Source organism: Amphiprion ocellaris, chromosome 9 (assembly GCF_022539595.1).
Source record: "Amphiprion ocellaris isolate individual 3 ecotype Okinawa chromosome 9, ASM2253959v1, whole genome shotgun sequence".
Lineage (NCBI taxonomy): Eukaryota > Metazoa > Chordata > Actinopteri > Pomacentridae > Amphiprion > Amphiprion ocellaris.
The window spans coordinates 2,267,911-2,287,437 of record NC_072774.1 but is presented as its reverse complement, the minus strand read 5'-3'; the positions used below and the strand labels follow the sequence as shown (position 1 = coordinate 2,287,437).

Genomic DNA, 19,527 nt, shown 5'->3' with positions numbered 1-19,527 from the left:
TGTGTGGTGTGTGTGTGTGTGTGTGTGTGTGTGTGTGTGTGTGTGTGTGTGTGTGCGGCGTGCGTGTGAGAACGTCAAGTGTTTGCGTGAGTCTTTTCTTTCTTTCTTTTTTCTTTCTTTCTTTCTTTCTGGTTCCTGGATTGAAGTGCTCTGAGATGGAGATCTGGTTGTTTGACCCGCGGCGTCGAGCTGAGCAGAAAGAAGGCTGTGTGCGTGTGTGTGTGTGTGTGTGTGTGTGTGTGTGTGTGTGTGTGGTGTGTGTGTGTGTGTTGTGTGTGTGTGTGTGTGTGTGTGTGTGTGTGTGTGTGTGTGTGTGTGTGTGTGTGTGTGTGTGTTAGCTCTTCTTCTTTAACCCTTTCCTCCCTCCATCTCTTTATTCCATCCTCCTCCAGGCTCTGAACTCTCTCCTCCTGCTCTTTAACCATCTTTACATTCTGTTGATGTTCTTACAACCAGAGCTAAGCTGCACTGTACAGGAAATAATAAAAAACAAACTGACATTTATTTTAGATAGATTTTGTTTTTCTGTTATTTTCTTTGAATTTTCAGCAACGACCCTGAGAAGAAATAAAACTTTAATATCTACCAGAGCAACAAAAGCAAACTTCACTCCTGGATTCTTTTTTTAAGTCTTTTAGTGGATTCCAGTTCTAAAGCAGCTGCTTTCTGTCTCACACTTTTATTCTTTTATTTATAAGCAAGAAATGTGTTTTTTCTATTTTTCATTTTGTGTTTTGTGAGGGTTTGTGTGAGACTGAAATGAAAGAAATCCGTAGAATGAAAAAGAATAATCAGAAAAGACAGATTGATTAGACAGAATATTATTCAGTGTGTGAAGCAGAGCTGCAGATGATGTAAAATAATGAATCATCCTGACATGATTGGAGGGATTTTGTCATCTTTACTCCACATTCTTGTAATGTTGAACCAGCTCATATTATATTTATTTTCTTTTTCTGAACCTGAAACAACAAAATGATTTTTTTCTACTGTTGTTGTTCATTGAAGCATTTATCTTCATAGACGCTGATCAGATTTAAATCATTTAATGGAGGTTTGTGAGAGACTGAGTCTGATTAGAATCTATAGAATAAAAAGAATAATCGGAAAAGATTGATTGATTGATTAGACAGAACTAAACATATTACCAATAATAATAAAAATAACAATAAAATAATAAACAATAATAATAATAATAATAATAATAATAATAATAATAATAATAATAATAATAATAACTATTATTGTTATTATTGTTGTCATCATCATTATTATTATCCGTGTGAACCTGAGCTGCACAATGCTAAAAAGAAAATGTTTTTTTTTTGTAATAAGTTTTTCTGAGATGTAAATCCAACAAATGCAGGAATATTGAGCCGATTAAGAGAATAATGTGTCATTTTTACTCAAAATGATTCAATCAAATATCTCTTTAACCAAAAAAAGAAGTGACCTTTACTCTTAAATGTTATTTTTTTATTTTATTTTTTTCCTTTTAACTCCTTAGCTGTCTGTTTTTTCTTTTTTCTTTTTCTTTATATGCTGAAACTTTACATTTAACTTCCCAGAAGCTGGTTGTGGCGCATTTAAATCATAAACAGAAGTTTGTGGCTAAAAGGAATCAGCAGATTAAAAAACAATAATAAGAAGATGGATTTCCAGATTTTCATCCAGTGTGTGAACCTCTGGAAACGCTGCAATATTTGAGTTTTTTCAGTGATTTCAGACTTTACAAGCAGAAAATCATCACATTCAGACCTGTCAATTATTCATATTTTGTACTTTTGAAAAACTTTTTCTACACAAACAAGAATTTATGCAAACTCTAAAATTGTACTCATGAAAAACCACATGCAGTATGGTTGTTTTTTATTTTATAGGGATGTGCAACATGTAATATTTGTACAGTATTAAAAAAAATGCAGTAATTTCCTGTGGATGAATCATTCTAGAGTAGAAGAATAGAATTTTCCTTTTTAAATCTGTAAACTAAGCATCAAAAATAATTTTAAAAAGCTGTTTGGAACCTTTCCCATTCTGTTAAAGATGTCCAGAACAGTTTTTATTTTGGATGTCGCTGCTGATTTACATGATCAAACTATCGAACTAATGGTTTTTTATTTTTTGCAGCCAAATCTTTATTTTTAGTGTTTCTTTCCTGTTTCTGCATATTTTTAGCTGCCCTGAACCCTCGTGTCGTCCTGCAGGTCAAAATTGACCCGTTTTAAAGTTTGAAAATATGAGGGAAAAAAATTTGCACAGTGAAACTTCTGATGTCCACATTTTCAACATTTTTGGGAAATCTTTGAACATTTTTTGGTGGAAAAAAGAAATGTTAAAAATGTTTCTTAAGAACATTCACAAAAAATCAAGCAAAAACCAACAAAATTTGCTGGAATTTGGTTGATTTTTATGTGAATGTTCTTAAAGAAAATATCAGAAGTTTTACTGATATATATGGAATCACTTTAGATATTTTTAGGATTTTTTTGGAAGATTTTTATTCATTTTTTGAAAATATTTACAAGAATTTTCTTGCCAAATTTGGAGGATTTTTTTAAAAATAGAACTTTTAAGGGAAACTTTTAAGGAATTGTTGGAATTTTCTGGCTGAAGGTTTGGCAAATTTTCAGAAATTTGGGGAATTTTTTTACTGAATTTTTGGATTTTTTTCAGACAAAGAAACTATTTTTAGGTGCCTGTAAATGAGGACAGCAGGAGGGTTAAATGAGAGTAAATTATATTATATCAGGCTTCTTTTCATGGAAAATGAGAACCATGAGAGTTTAGTTTTAGCATTGTGTAGTAAAAACACTCATAGCCTGAGCTGTTTGAGGTAATTTTTCTTCCGTGCTCATTAAATATAAATGCTGAAGCGATATCTGTCGTGCAGCTCTTATGAGGCTTCTTTTTCTTTCAATCTAATCTCTCTTTGCCCTTCACCGCTCAGAAGTCTCCTCCTCTTATTCGTCTTTTATCCTCGACTCAGTCTCGACTCTTTCCCTTCTGTTTTCTCCCTTTCTGCTCTGCTTTACGCTCTGCTGTGTACATGTGCATATGCTGTGGCTTTATTTTCCTGCTCCTGGACGTCCACGGCTGAGTCCAGCTCCTCCTGGTCCTCCGTCACCGCCACGGCTCTCCAGCGTTTCACTTCACATTAAATCACTCCGATGAGTCGTCCCTAGTTTTTTCCTTTCCAGTGATTCGTCCTCCCCTCCTCCCAATCTGGCCCGATTTCTCTCCCTGCCTTCAGAAAACGAGACGAGGACAAACCGGGAGGTGGGGGGAGGTGGAGGTCAGAAAACAAATCAAAGCTGTGTTTTTAACGAAAGCTACAGAAGCTGCACGCAATGCCACAGAAGTTCAGACTTCATTAATGCTGCAGAAATCTGTGATGCAACCAGTCGGAAAGAACGTTTCAGATCATCGACATTCTTTAACTTCACGTGTTTCTAATCACAGAAATCTAGAATTCTGCAGCTGATTCCAGTTTATGTAGAGTTTAATTCTGACTTCTCATAATTCCAGTTCCAGATTTCTGTAATTCACTCCAACAAGTCAACGTTGACCTGTTTAGATCCTTAAATGAAGTTTGAACTGTCAGAATGATGCTGTAGAATCTCAAACTGGAACCTTACCTCCTCAGAATGGAATTACAGATATGTAGAGTCAGAAACGGACACAAAATGACCACAAAAATATACAAAACCTCCATAAACTGGCACAAAGCAACTGAAAATAGACAAAACAAATGCAAAGAGATCCAAAAAGACCACAAAAAAGGTGTAAAACCACTGGAAATTGACATAAAACAACCACAAGGCTGGAGACATAAAAAGACCACAAAAATTATGCAAAACAACCACAAGATGGTGTGGATCTGGGTGGGTAGATGGTAGACGGAGTGGATGTGGACTGATAGATGGAGTGGATCTGGACCAGTAGATGGAGTGGATCTGGACCAGTAGATGGAGTGGATCTGGACCAGTAGATGGTAGACGGAGTGGATGTGGGCTGGTAGACGGTAGAAGTAGTAGATCTGGGCTGGTAGATGCTAGATGGTAGATGGAGTGGGTCTGGACCAGTAGATGGAGTGGATCTGGACCAGTAGATGGTAGACGGAGTGGATGTGGGCTGGTAGATGTAGTAGATCTGAACTTGTCGATGGAGTTCTGTCCTCTGACTCTTCTATTCTGATCATTATTTAGATGTTATGAAGCCTCCTGTGTGCGATGCTTCTCAGATTCTTCAGCTTCAGGAATAAAACCGTCTGAATGCAGCCTGCAGGGCGTCGGGACCTTTTGTCCTCCTGCTATTGTCGGCATCAGAATAATGATGATGAGGCCGAATGCATAATTCGTGTTTTACAGCAGAGAGCGGCTCGTCGCTCCGTCTTTTCATCCTCAGAGCCGCTGTTCTGGATAATTGGTGAAACTAAACCCAGCGTCTGCATTTACATCTGACAGCCTCATTCACATTCAGTCTTTCACTCACATCCATCTTCCCCAAAACAAGCAAATCTGCTAATTTTATGACACAACAGCTGCCACGAGTCCGACACACAACAGTGTGCCAGCTGTCGCAGCAGAACAATGAAAGTGAACCAGAGCAGATCTGAGCGTATTAAGATCCTGGATTATACCGATGGAACACATTAACCCTCTCAACAGTGTTTTATGATCATTTTACATCACTGTGGATCATCTTTCACTGCAGGATATTTAACTATTTATATTTTTGTAAACTTTGAGAGACAGATTTATTTCATTTTTCATAAATAGCAATTTGAATTACTCACCTTTTTACAGTTTACTTGCATATTAATGCAAACTATAAACAGTTAACTGAGATAAATTCACAGATAATGAAAATAATTGTGTCAAGATCTGACAATCTGACAATCAGATGCTTTCTTCTGTTTTTATAGTTTCCGATAAACGGTGTGACGTTATTTCATTGTTTTAAATGAAAGCTGTTGGTGGGTTTTTAGGTTCAGACGGTTAAATTGAAAATTTCACCTTGTTGTGAAAACACATTTCTCTCGTACTTATCCTCCAACTCAACACACAAAGCTTTGAAGAAACTCAGCATCAACAGGTCTTTTCAGAGGCGTCCTTGTTTCTCTGTTCTGAGGAAACAAAACAGATTTAAAACCTCTGACGTTATCGTCTGCAGGTTATCCAACCAAACCAGGACACATTTCTGAAGTGACACACTGGAAGGTTTTAGGAAGAGGAAGTGTTTGGTTTGGACTGTAATTAACTTTTAGATGGATCAACATGAGAGTTTGAACACAGATTCATGGTCCCCAGAGGATCAAATATCTCAATGTCTGGTTTATGGATTGACACACAATTTGGTACAAATGATTCCTAGCCGATGCTTCGTGTTGCTTTTGAGGGTTTTTGGAGTTTTACCACCATCATTAAGAGGTCGACTTCTTCTGTTTTGAGCAAAATGTTTCAACAGCTAGTGGTAAACAGTAAAGTAGCGCAGTCAGTCAGTCTAGGCTCATTGGAATTCTTGTGCACGGTTGGAGTCGAGTAAAGAGGTGAAGCGTGACTGGAGCTGAGAAGTCGTGGACTGTCCTGATTATGTCCTTAATTATGCACAACTTTAAGACTCAATATGGTTCACATGATTGACTTGTATAAAGATTCACAACCTGTGAAGTTGTCATGGATGAAGGAGTTACCTACAGAGACCAGAATGGCTTTTTGTGCGGGGCTGTAAACACGTTTATTTCTACTGTAAAGTTTAACATTTTAACATGGAGCTCTGTGCAGATGGAGTCACTTTTGGAGCCTCCAGTGGGCAGTCGAGGAACTGCAGGTGTTGATATGGACAATGCTGAGGCTACTAGAGGGTGGAAGTGTATTAGCAAACACATGATATACTAATAATACAGTCCGTGCTACGTTGGTACTAATGATTTTGAAAAAACCGCTCTGCATGTTTCAACATAAAAAAAATATTATAAAAAGAGGTTTAAAAATAAACTGTGGTAAAAAGTGACCAAACTACAACCATGTCTGGTGTTAATTAGCCAACATTAGCTTGCTGCCTTTTAAAATGAGATGTTGAACATGTTGAACATTAGAAAGCAGCATCATCTCTGTGCAGACATTAGCATTTAGCTCAGATCTCTGCTGTGCTTCACTTCCTCTGACAGACTTTCATAAATTCTGTTCATTTTCAGACTAAACAACATTTTTTCAGCTGATTGTGTCGAAGCAGAAAAAGGTTGAGAACTCATCGACATCAATCATGTAGTCTCACCATGAGGGGCTTTAATTAAATACTGCTTTAATAATCATTGATTGGCTAATTAGAGAGTGGAGAGTGAATAGTGGGGCAGTGGGACGCCGAGTCGACCCACATCGGCGAGGACAAAGGATCCGATACCACAGAGTAGAAAAGCTTCTATTGTATGTGGAGCTGAACTGTGTGTTATTAAACCAGCGGCTCAGCTCAGTATTGATCCTGCGGGATGTACAGGGGGTACGGAAAGTATTCAGACCACCTTAAATTTTTCACTCTTTCTTATATTGCAGCCATTTGCTAAAATCATTTAAGTTCATTTTTTCCTCATTAATGTACACACAGCACCCCATACTGACAGAAAAGCACAGAACATTTTTGCAGATTTATTTAAAAGAAAAAACTGAAATATCACATGGCCAGAAGTATTCAGACCCTTTGCTCAGTTGTCCTGTCCACACCATGATGCTGCCACCAACTATTTATGACTTTTAGCCAACTATTAAATACATTTAGCTAAATATTCATTACATAGCCAATTACTTATTATTACTATTAGTTAACATTTTGATCTACCATTTGGCTCACTATTAGTCATTTTTAGCTAACTATTTATTACTATTAGCCAGCTGTTTCCTAGTTTAGCTAACTATTTTTAATATTAGCCAGTTGTTTGCTAGTTTAGCTAACTATTTATGGATTTTAGCTAACTGTTTGGTATTTTTAGCCAACTATTTATTACTACTAGCCAAATGTTTTCTAATTTAGCTAACTATTTATGACTTTTAGCCAACTATTTATTATGTTTAGCTAACATTTATTACTATTAGCCAACTGTTTTCAAGTTTAGCTAATTATTTATGGATTTTAGCTAATTGTTTGTTACTTTTAGCTAACTGTTTATTACTATTAGCCAGCTGTTTTCTACTTTAGCGAACTATTTATGGATTTAGGTAACTGTTTGGTATTTTTAGCTAACTATTTATTACTACTAGCCAAATGTTTTCTAGTTTAGCTAACTTTTTATGACTTTTAGCCAACTATTTATTATGTTTAGCTAACATTTATTACTATTAGCAAACTCTTTTCTAGTTAAGCTAACTATTTGTGGATTTTAGCTAATTGTTTGCCACTTTTAGCTAACTATTTATTACTATTTAGCCAAATGTTTTCTTATTTAGCTAGCTATTTATGGGTTTTAGCTAACTGTTTGTTACTTTTAGCTAGCTATTTATTACAATGAGCCAGCTGTTTTCTAGTTTAGTTATCTATTTATTACTATTAGCCAAATGTTTGCTAGTTTAGTTAACTATTTATTGCTATTAGCTAACTTTTCTAGTTTAGCTAACTATTTATGACTATTAGCCAACTGTTTGCTAGTTTCGCTTACTATTTATGACTTTTGGCCAACTATTTATTTTGTTTAGCTAACTATTTATTGCTATTAGCCCATTGTTTGGTACATTTAGCTAACTATTTATTACATTTAGCTAACTATTTATGACTATTACCCAACTGTTTTCTAGTTTAGCTAACTATTTATGACTTTTGGTCAACTATTTATGATGTTTAGCCAATTATTTGTTACTATTTGCCAACTGTTTGGTGATTTAGCTAGCTATTTATGACTTTTAGCTAACTATTTATTATTGCCAACCCCATGCTTCACTGTTGGGATTGTATTGGGCAGGTGATGAGAAGTGCCTGGTTTTCTCCACACATACTGCTTAGAATTAAGGCCAAAAAGTTCTATCTTGGTCTCATCAGACCAAAGAATCTTGGAGTCCTTCATGTGCTTTTTTAACTTTCATGTGTCTTCCACTGAGGAGAGGCTTCCATTGGTCCACTCTGCTAAAAAAGCCCCGACTGGTGGAGGACTGCAGTGATGGTTGACTTTGTAGAACTTTCTCCCATCTCCCCACTGCATCTCTGGAGCTCAGCCACAGTCATCTTTGGGTTCTTCTTTACCTCTCGGCCAGCTTAAGGAAGAGTTCTGGTCGTCCCAAAAGTCTTCCATTTAAGGATTTTGGAGGCCACTGGGCTCTTAGGAACCTTAGGTGCAGCAGAAGTTCTTTTGTAACCTTGGCCAGATCTTCAGGCAGTTCCTTCAACCTCATGATTCTCATTGGCTCTGACATGCACTGTGAGCTGTCAGGTCTTATCTAGACAGGTGTGTTCCCTTCCTAACCAAGTCCAATCAATATAATTGAACTCAGCTGGACTCCAGTGAAGGTGTAGAACCATCTCCAGGATGATCAGAAGAAATGAACCTGAGTTAAATATACGAGTGTCACAGCAAAGGATCTGAATACTTACAGCCATGTGATATTTCAGTTGATTCAAATGTCTACAATCCTGTGTTTTTCTGTCAGTATGGGGTGCTGTGTGAACATTAATGAGGAAAAATGAACTTAAATGATTTTAACAAATGGCTGCAATATAAGAAAGAGTGAAACATTTAAGGTGGTTGGAATACTTTTCATACCCACTGTAAACCAACTTTAAGACTCTAACAGAACCATTCCAGCACTCTATTCGGTTCCATAAAGCTCTTGTTGTGTTTGTGTTCCAGTGGGATGAAGTCAGCGTTCTGGACGATCGGGGGAAACTCATCCGGACCTTCGAGGTCTGCAATGTGAACCAGAACCCCCGTCTGCAGGACAACTGGCTGGCCACGCCCTTCCTGTACCGACACTCGGCGCCCCGGGTCTTCGTCACGCTCAGGTTCTCGGTCCGGGACTGTTCCAGCCTCCGGTCGCCGTCGCCGACCTGCAGAGAGACGCTGACCCTCTACTACAAACAGGCCGACTCTCAGAGGGAGCTGGAGAAGACCTGGGCGGCCGAGGTGAGGCCCGACAGCCGCCTTAATGAGTCCACAACTGGACGACATTTTACGTCCCACCCATCAAATTTCAAATAATCCACGTACAAAATACTAAAACAGTTGAACCTGTTAAATTCGGCTTTAATACTATGAATTCTTAATTTTAAAAAATCAACACAATTAATTAGAAATAAGAGGAAGAGAAGAATTGGTTTTGTAATTTTACATCACTTTGTTAAATAAGAGTGATCTTATGTAATACAGATGTGTCATCAACAAAAATGTATTTTTATCAGTGTATAAATAATCTGCTAAAATATAGTTCAGATAAACACAGTTTAAATATGGTCTGTCTGGAGATCAATGGCATTTTTTTTGCTTTTAAATGTTTAACAAAGGATATTTACTTTTAAAAATAACCAAAAAAACCCCACACATATATAATATTTTAAATAATATATAAAAATAACATATAAATAATAATATAAATAACATATAGAAATAATATATTAATGATATTTTAAATAATATATAAAATATATTAATAACATTTGAAACAATATATAAAATATTATATTAGAAATATTTTAGATAACATATTAAAATATTATATTAATAACTTTAAATAACATATAGAAATATTATATTAATATCTTAAAAAATATATTAATATTATTTGAACCAATATATAAGAATATTATATTCATAATATTTTTAAATAAAATATAAAAATATTGTGTTAATATTATTTTAAAGAATATATAAAAATAGTATATTCATAATATTTTAAATATGTAAAATTTTATATTAATAATATTTTAAATAGCATACAAAAATATTATATTAATAATATTTTAAATAATATATAAAAATATTGTATTAATAATATTTTTAAGGTATGTTAATGAAGGGAAAATTAATGTATATACTCGTTTTGCTGCCTCAATTACCAGAATTTTGTTTTTTTTTTTAAACTTTTTTTTTAACAATGTGAAGAAAAACTTTAGTAAAATTAATAACAGTAGTATATATATATGTTTTTTTAGAAAGAAATTCATATGATTATAATAGTGACTGTATCACATTTTAGGAAATAACAAAACCAAACTGAGCTGGTAAATAAAGCTGAATACTTTCAAAGTATTCCCATAGTAAATGAAATCTAAATCTATAAACTCCATCCTCCACCTCCTTCATATAACCACATCACAGCCTCTTTTACCTAATTACTCTTCATTCTTCTTGTTTCTGAGATAAAAACCTGTTTTCTCAGGATTATCCCTGAAAAACCGTCAGAATAAGTGTTTGAAACAACCTTCTGGTTTCTTGATGGAAAGAAAATTGAATGTTTTTTATCTATCTGACCTCCAAATCTGCTGCTACATGAGAGAGCGACACGTTTTAGATTCAGTTAGCAGCTAAAGGTCGCTCAGATAATCACTTCTAATGATTCAGGTTTCTTCATTAGGCCTCGGTTAGTTCAGGTTTATGGTGTTGCAACCTTTGAATATCAAAACAAATCGAACAAAGACGTTTGTTGAGCTCTCAGTGATGCTGATTAACATCAACAGACGACGATCAATAACCAGACGGTCGATTATTAGAAGGAGCTTCGAGATAAAATAGAAGAAGAAGATAGAAAATAATGACTTTTCCTGCAGCTTTTTGAAACATGACTACATTCCTGTTTATTGTTTATTCCTACCTGTTTATTGTTTATTCCTTCCTGTTTATTGTTTATTCCTACCTGTTTATTGTTTATTCCATCTTGTTTATCTCTTCCTGTTTTTTGCCTATTCTTACATGTTCATTTATTCCTTCCTGTTTATTGTCTCTTACTTCCTTTTTCTTGTCTATTCTTTCCTGTTTATTGTTTATTCATTCCTGTTAGGTGTTTTTGTTTGTTTGTTTATCCTGTCTGCATCCTCCAGGACACAAACAAACAAACAAACAGATGAATTAAATGTCCAGCAGCTGCTCAGAGTGAATTAAATCAGTGAAGCGTCCGTTAATCATTCATTATTCTGTGATTCTCTGGTTCTGTCAGTCTGAACGTCTCTGCTGTAAAAGCTGTAAAGTTGTTCTGGTTTCTGAGGGAAGCTGCAGATCGACGTCTTCTTCTCACCACGCTGGTGTGAATCACAAACTCCACTTCACAAAATGCACAAACGTGTCGCTGTGGCTCCACAGAGCCGCTAATTACGTCCTGAGATGACAGATTCACACTCGGAGCAGGAAATCATCCAGAGCTCTAAAGACCGAAAGACTGACTGCAGGTTTTATTTATTTAAGCCTGACAAGTTTGTCGTCTTAAAGCTGCCGAGTTTAAACTGTAAAAACACAAATAATCAGTTGTGGTTTGCTACAAATATAATCAAACAAGATATTTTGTCAAAAATACACGGTTTAGACGAAACAACATCTGTAAAAATCAAAAAATTCTGCATTTTCCAACACAACAAAGAAGCCATGATTCTTCTAGCTGTGATGGACAGTCAAGTGGCAAAAATTCAGGGATTTCTTGGTTGAACTGCAGGCAGTGTTCACAAAGATTTATAAAACTATGTTCTAAAATATCAATGTATGTCAATGTAGAGACATTTTTTTTCCAGGACCAATAACGTTTGTAAAATAAATATATCATGTTGATGTAACAAAACATGCAAGATGAGAAAAATGGCATATAAATAAGCAACAGAAATGAAGCAACACCATCCAAGAGACAAAAAAACAACACAAACGTGACAGAAAATGAACAAAACGAGACTCAAAACAAGAAAAAGAGGACAGAAAACAACAGAAACGAGACCAAACTGTCCCTCAAAGTCTGAAAAAAGTGTAGATAAGTATCTATCAAATATTTTACTTTTTTTTAATAAGAAGATTCAAGATTTTATTTGCTGTTTGTGCACAAACAGGCAGTTTAGGTTCACTGGAATTCTGGTGCAGGATCTCTTGGAGTTGAGTAGGTTCCTGGCTAGTTCCTAGATGGTTCCTTGAAGATTCATTCAAAGTTCTTGAAATGTTCCTGATGGACTGACTTTCATGTGTGATGGACTTCCTTGTAAGGTTCCTAGGTAGTTCCTAGATGGTTCCTGGGTTGTTCTTTGATGGTTCCTGGTAGTTTCCTGGGTAGTTCCTAGATGGTTCCTGGGTTGTTCCTAGATGGTTTCTGGTAGGTTCCTGGGTTGTTCCTTGATTGTTCCTGGTAGATTCCGGGGTGGTTCCTTGATTGTCCCTCGTAGTTTCCTAGGTAGTTCCTAGGTATTACCTAGATGGTTCCTGGTAGTTTCCTGGGTTGTTCCTTGATGGTTCCTCGTAAGTTCCTGGGTGGTTCCTAGATGGTTCCTGGTAGGTTCCTGGGTTGTTCCTTGATGGTTCCTTCTAAGTTCCTAGGTAGTTCCTAGATGGTTCCTGGTAGGTCCTTGGGTAGTTCCTGCCTTCAGTGAGAATCTCCAATGTACAAAGTAGTAAAAATATAGAAAAACCTTTAAATGAGAAGGTGTGTCCAAACTTTTGACTGGTAGAGTAGATATGAGCACATTGGAGGGACGTGATGTTTGTACAGATGAATGTTTCTCCTCAGGGAACTGAACTGCTTTTAGAAAATGCAAATGAAGCCTCAGAGGAGCAGGAAGTCCACAGTCAAACCTTGACCTGAAGAAAACCAGAAAGTTCTCCGCTTCATGTTCCTGCTTCCTGCTGATTTATTCCCTGTAGCTGTGTAATTTCAGTTTAACCTCCGTCCTCCTCCTCTTTCTGTGTCGGTTCTGCAGCCGTCCAGCGGTGAGAAGGAGACCAGAGAAGGTTGGGTGAAGATCGACACCATCGCTGCTGATAAGAGCTTCTCCAAGGTGGAGCCCAGTTCTCCTCACCAGTACCAGCCCAACAGATACAGCCGGATCAACGTCAAGACCCGCAGCTTCGCCCCGCTCACCAGGAACGGGTAACCAGTTTAACCACTTTAACCAGTTTAAACCAGTCTAACCACTTTAACCAGTTTAAACCAGTCTAACCACTTTAACCAGTTTAAACCAGTCTAATAAGTCTAGTTTAACCAGTCTACCAGTTTAACCAGTTTAAACCAGTTTAACCACTTTAACCACTTTAACCAGTTTAAACCAGTCTAACCACTTTAAACCAGTCTAATAAGTCTAGTTTAACCAGTCTACCAGTTTAACCAGTTTAAACCAGTTTAACCACTTTAACCAGTTTAAACCAGTTTAACCGGTTTAATCAGTTTAAACCAGTTTAACCAGTTTACTGCTTTAATCAGTTTAACCAGTTTAACCACTTCAACCTGTTTAACCAGCGTCAACCTCATCCAGTCTATCAGTTTAAAAAAATTTGTCTCGATTTTTTCATTTTATGTCTAATTTTTGTGGTTTTGTCTCTCATTTTTCTCATTTTGTGTCTTGTTTTTGTTGTTTTGTCTTGCTTTTGTGATTTTGTGTCTCTTTTGTCATTTTGTATCTCATTTTTGGGGTTTTGTGCCTCGATTTTGTCATGTTATATTTCGTTTTTGTCATTTTGTATCTCGTTTTTGTCATTTTGTGCCTCATTTTTGTGTCTTGTTATTGTCGTTTTGTGTTGTTTTTGCCGTTTTATGTCTCGTTTTTATCATTTTATGTCTTTTTGTAAATTTATGTCTCGATTTTGTCATTTTGTATCTCGTTTTTGTCATTTTGTGTCTCATTTTTGTCATTTCTTGTCTTTTTTGTCGTTTTGTCTCGTTTTTTTTTTTTTTTTTTTTAAAGTTATTTTTTTGGTCTTTTATCAGCTTTATTGGATAGGTGCAGTGAGAGAGTGACAGGAAGTGGGAGAAGAGTCAGGGGAAGACATGCAGCAAAGGGCCGCGAGCGGGAATCGAACCCAGGCCAGCTGCGTCGGGGACCAGCCCCTGTACATGGGTCGCCCTGCTTAACGCGTTGAGCTATACGAGCGCCCATTTTATGTCTCGTTTTTGTTGTTTCGTGTCTCATTTTTGTGGTTTTGTGTCTCATTTTTGTCATTTTATGTCTTTTTTTCTCGTTTTATTTCTTGTTTTTGTCATTTTGTGTCTCATTTTTATGGTTTTGTGTCTCATTTTTGTGGTCTTGTATCTCATTGTTGTCATTTTGTGTCTCGATTTTGTCATTTTTGGTCTCATCTTTGTGGTTTTGTGTCTCATTTTTGTCATTTTGTGTCTTGCTTTATGTCTTCATTTTGTTGTTTTGTATCTCGTTTTTTTCATTTTATGTTTTGTTTTGTGGTTTTGTGTCTCAATTTTGTCATTTTTTGTCCTGTTTATGTGGTTTTGTGTCTTGTTTTTCTCGTTTTGTGTTTTTCATTTAAAAAAATGCATGTTAAAACTTTTTTTAATGTACATTTTAAAGACCCACACATAAGATGCAATAGTTTTACATGACAATGATTTTTAAAAACTTTTATTTTACATTTTGAATTTTTTTGTCTTTTTATGGACTGATGTTAAGGCGTCCTCTGTTCAGGGTTGATTTGCAAATATGTAAAATGAACCATTTTACACTTAAATTGAGCAGAAGAAGTTTTATACTGAAAAAATACTTTTACTAATTAAAAAAAATACCTGCAACACATCAGTAGGTTAATTAACCAAATAATCGACATGAGATGATTTATTTTCCTTTAAAAGAAGCAAAGTGGCTGTTTCATTTCACTTCTTCTTGACGAACTGCGTGTGGTTGTGTAACGCAGCAGAGTATGAAATATAAATAAAGGTTTACATATTTAAAAAGCCTCCATCATGATAAAAATATGATTCATTATTTAAATCAGTGAAGCAACTCCAGAAGAAATCCACGTTTCTGTTAAAGCTCTGGAAGTAACACAGTTCAGTCTGTTTGTTCTCATTATCAGGAGGATTTTTATCTTTAAAGGAGAAAATATTTAACCTGTTTATTGATCTCTGAAGGTAAACAGATTCTGCCTGAGTGAGCTAAAAACTAACCTGATTCATTTAAAAGGAGGAAATATTAGACAAAAAATGACTGAATATATAGAAAATGACAGAATTTTATACTGTTGTCTTATTTTTGCATTTTGTGTCTCATATTTTTTGTTTTCTGTCTAGTTTTGCTCATTTTGTGTCTTATTTTAGTGTATTGTGTCTCATATTTCTTGTTTAGTGTCTAGTTTTGCTCACTTTGTGTCCTAAATTGGTGTTCTACGTCTCATTTTTCTTGTTTTTTTGTCTAGTTTTACTCATTTTGTATCTTCGATTAGCATTTTGTGTCTAGTTTTGCTCATTTTGTGTCTCTTTTTCTTGTTTTCTGTTTAGTTTTGATCATTTTGTGTCTTATTTTAGTGTTGTGTGTCTCATTTGTCTTATGTTGTGTCTAGTTTCAGTCATTTTGTGTCTTTTTTTAGTTTTTTGTGTCTAATTTTGCTAATTTTATGTCTGTTTTTTGTTTTCTGTCTAGTTTTACTAATTGTCTCATTTCAGTGTTTTGTGTCTCATATTTCTTTTGTGTGTCTAGTTTTGCTCATTTTGTGTCTTATTTTAGTGTTTTGTGTCTCATTTTTCCTTTGTGTGGCTAGTTTTGCTCATTTTGTGTCTTACTTTAGTGTTTTGTGTCTCATTTTTCTTGTTTTATGTCTAGTTTCAGTCATTTTGTGTCTTATTTTAGTGTTTTGTGTCTAACATTGTCCATTTTGTGTCTTATTTTAGTGTTTTGTGTCTCATTTTTCTTGTATCTACTCTCAGATGTAGGTCATTTTGGATAAAAGCGTCTGATAAATGAAAGTGTAGAAGCGTACTAAACCTCCTGCGTCCTCCTCCAGCTTCGTCCTGGCCATCGTGGACAGCGGAGCTTGTGTTTCTCTGATGGGCGTCTCCATCTTCTACCGCCGCTGTCCGTCCACCAGCCTCTACCTGGCCTCCTACCCGGCCACGCCTTCAGGAGCAGAACCCACCGCTCTGGTTCCCGTCACCGGAACCTGCGTCCCTCACAGCAAGACTCAGGGAGGAACGCCGCCTCGGATGCACTGCAACGCCGAGGGGGAGTGGATGGTTCCTGTGGGGGGATGTGTCTGTGACGAGGGACACGAACCAAACCTGAACGGATCCGCCTGTCTGGGTGAGTTCTGGAGACACGCTTCTTATTCTGAAAGGAACTAAACGAGAGGTGTGAAGGATTCTACATCAGGATGAAGTGTTCTGATGGTTTGGTTGCTGCCTGTTGACCTGCAGCAGTTAAAGTTGGTGAATAATAGGTGAACTCTGACTGTGCTGCTGAGATGAACAGCTGCTGGGTCAACTACCAGAGATCTGTCCTCTAACACAGCGGTAACCAACCAGCAGAAAGAATAGAAACATTTTGCTTTTTATTTTAGTTCCTACGGAGTCTACACGGTGTTTTATTTTGAAAAGATGACTAGATTGTCTTCCTGTCACTTCAGTCTGGGCTCGTTTCCTGCACTAGACTGTCAGTTTTCATGCCCGGTGGTTGAATGAGGCCTTCAATGTGATAAAACAAAATAAACATCTATTTATAATATATATTCTAAATAGATATATTCATCATTAGTCACTTTCTCCGAATTTTCAGAATAGATCAGAATAAATCATTCTACAGTGATTGAGGTGGTTTTGGAGGGGAGAAAATAGAAAAATATTCTAAAATAAGCTGAAAAAATCACACAGAATAGTTTTTATCTTTGGATTGAGTCAAAGTTTTGTGCTGCTGGTTTCTTTTCTTCAGGATTCTTTCTGGAGCAGAATTATTTCTGTACAACTGATTTATTTCTGCAGCCAAAGCTTCCATTTTTGAGTTTCTCTTCTATTTGTTGCACATCTGGAGCTGCAGCTGAAAAAATGGTGTTAAAAACCCTCCAAAAACCTAAAAAATATTTTTAAAGTAAGATTTAAAAATAAAATTTAAAATTAATATTAAATATTATTTAGTAATAACGTATGTTTAAATGAATTGGAATAATTTATTAAATATAATTTAATTCTGATAATTCATACATTTTTTTAATCAAAAACATTAATTTATGTTATTTATTGGAAATAAATAACAGATCTTGTTTTAGACAAGTTATTTCACAGATTAGTGATGTAAAATTTTTTTTTGCATCAAGCAGCAAAAATAATATTTTGCATGATGTGTTTGAGTTAATTTCCCTTAATTTGCATTAAATAAAAAAAACAGAACGACAAAAATGAGACACTAAATGTCAAAAAGAAGACACAAAACGACAAAAACGAGACAAAAATGAAAAAAATGGACAAATGATGCATGCGAGACCAAAAACAATCCAAAACAAGACAAAATATTACAAAAATGAGACACAAAATGACAAAAACAAGACAAAAAATTACAAAAGCAAGAAACAAAATGCCAAAAAATAGACAAACAATGTAAGCGAGACAAAAAGGAAACACAAAACGACAAAAACATGCGACAAATGACAAAAATCTGACAAAAAAGACCAAAAACAAAACAAAAACAAGACAAAATATTACAAAAATGAGACACAAAATGACAAAAGCGGGAAACAAAATGACAAAAAAATGAGACAAACAACATGAAACAAATTAAAAAAGCGACAAAAAAATTTGACAAAAATATTACAAGCTGCAAAAGAATGGACAAACGACAAACATGAGAAACAAAACGACAAAAAAATATAAAAAAAACACAAGCGAGACAAAAAGGAAACAGAATTGACCAAAACATGAGACAAAGGACAAAAGTCAGACAAAAACAACAAAAATGAGACAAAATATTGCAAAAAAGAGACACAAAACAACAACAAATGAAACAAAAAACACATGTGAGACAAAAGGAAACACAAAATGACAAAAACATGAGACAAATGACATAAATCAGACAAAAAAGACAAAAAACAAGACAAAATATTACAAAAATGAGACACAAAACAACAAAAGAACAATGAACAATCTAGTATTTTACTTTATGATCTAAACAACTTGTCATGGTCTAGAAATGATTTTAAATTTATAGTTTTACTAATTTACAATCTGCAGTTAATGTCTTCTCTGGAATTTTTGAACTCTACAAAGTCGGGCCGGATTTGACCCTCTGGAGGGCCAGTTTTGACCCACAGGCCGCATGTTTGACACCCCTGTTTTATGCAGAGGTCAGAAAACATAAAAGTGGTCAAAGTGGGTGTGAAGAGATGAAAAGGAGGAGAAGAGTTTGAGAGACGGAGGAAGAGGAGGAGAGAGAAAGAGCTGCAGGAGGAATACTGTGACACATTTAGGTCAGTGAGATATAAAGACCACTCAGCTGTGAACCGGTGACAGAAACCACAGGAGGGAGGAGGAGGAAGAGGATGATGGGGGAGGAGGAGGAGGAGAAAGGGGATGGGGGAAGAAAGATGGAGGATTCAAGTTTAGGAGTTAAAGACATGAGTAAAAAACTCTGCAGTCTGAGAGTCGTTGTGGAAGCGTGTCCACTAGTGGGAAATAGAAAATACTGTAAATAAGAGAAAATCTGAAAAAATAAAGAAATAGGAGAAAACTGAAAAATTGCTGGTAATAACAGCAAATAGCTATAAAATAATTAAATTTTTCCATCCATCCATTATCTATACACCACTTAATCCTCACTAGGGTCATGGGGGGGCTGGAGTCTATCCCAGCTGACTCAGGTGAAGGCAGGGGACACCCTAGACAGGTCACCAGTCTGTCACAGGGCTACATACAGAGACAAACAATCACTCTCACATTCACACCTACGGGCAATTTAGAATGATCAATTAACCTCAGCATATTTTTGGACTGTGGGAGGAAGCCGGAGTACCCGGAGAAAACCCACGCATGCACAGGGAGAACATGCAAACTCCATGCAGAAAGATCCCGGGAAAGCCGGGACGCGAACCAGGGATCTTCTAGCTGCAAGGTGAAAGTGGTAACCACTACACCACTGTGCAGCCCTAATTAAATTTTTGTAGATTTAAATACATTAAAACAGTCATTTTTTTCAATCTGCAATATATTAAACCAGTAAAAGTAAGCAAGAAAAATGTACTCTTTTCAGTTTCTAATATAAAAACAATTTCTTTTCAAATAACAGCAAATGTCTTTAAAATATTTATTTTTTTTACTGATATTAATACAGTTAAAATAGGGTAATTTTGTAGTTAACATTGTAAATATTAATTGAAAATAATTTTCATGTCAACATAATTTAGTTTTGTTAGTTTTTTTTACAGTTAACATGTAAATTAATACTTTTTCTGTGATTTTTAGTAGATATTATCTGTAATTTAACAAAACAGGAAACGTGTAAACTAACAACTATATATATATATATATATATATATATATATATATATATATATATATATATATATATATATATATATATATATATGTTAATGTGTAATTTAATTAGTCATCTTTAAAATATTTATATACATTTTTTTAAATTTTTAAACATTTTGTTAGCTAT

General features: G+C 35.4%; 1 protein-coding gene across 3 annotated transcripts in view; it reads left to right on the top strand.

Annotated features, from left to right (window-relative positions):
• Positions 1–19,527, top strand: part of ephb6 (eph receptor B6) — a 69,262-nt gene that overhangs the window by 24,497 nt on the left and 25,238 nt on the right. For all 3 annotated transcript variants that reach the window (XR_008602796.1, XM_023270797.3, XM_055013772.1), the window contains 3 exons: positions 8,834–9,106; positions 12,862–13,031; positions 15,887–16,182. Coding sequence is in view for 2 of the 3 variants with exons in the window: in XM_023270797.3 (XP_023126565.1) it covers positions 8,834–9,106; positions 12,862–13,031; positions 15,887–16,182 (739 nt within the window). In the remaining variant the exon portion in view is untranslated. The remainder of the gene's footprint in view (positions 1–8,833; positions 9,107–12,861; positions 13,032–15,886; positions 16,183–19,527) is intronic.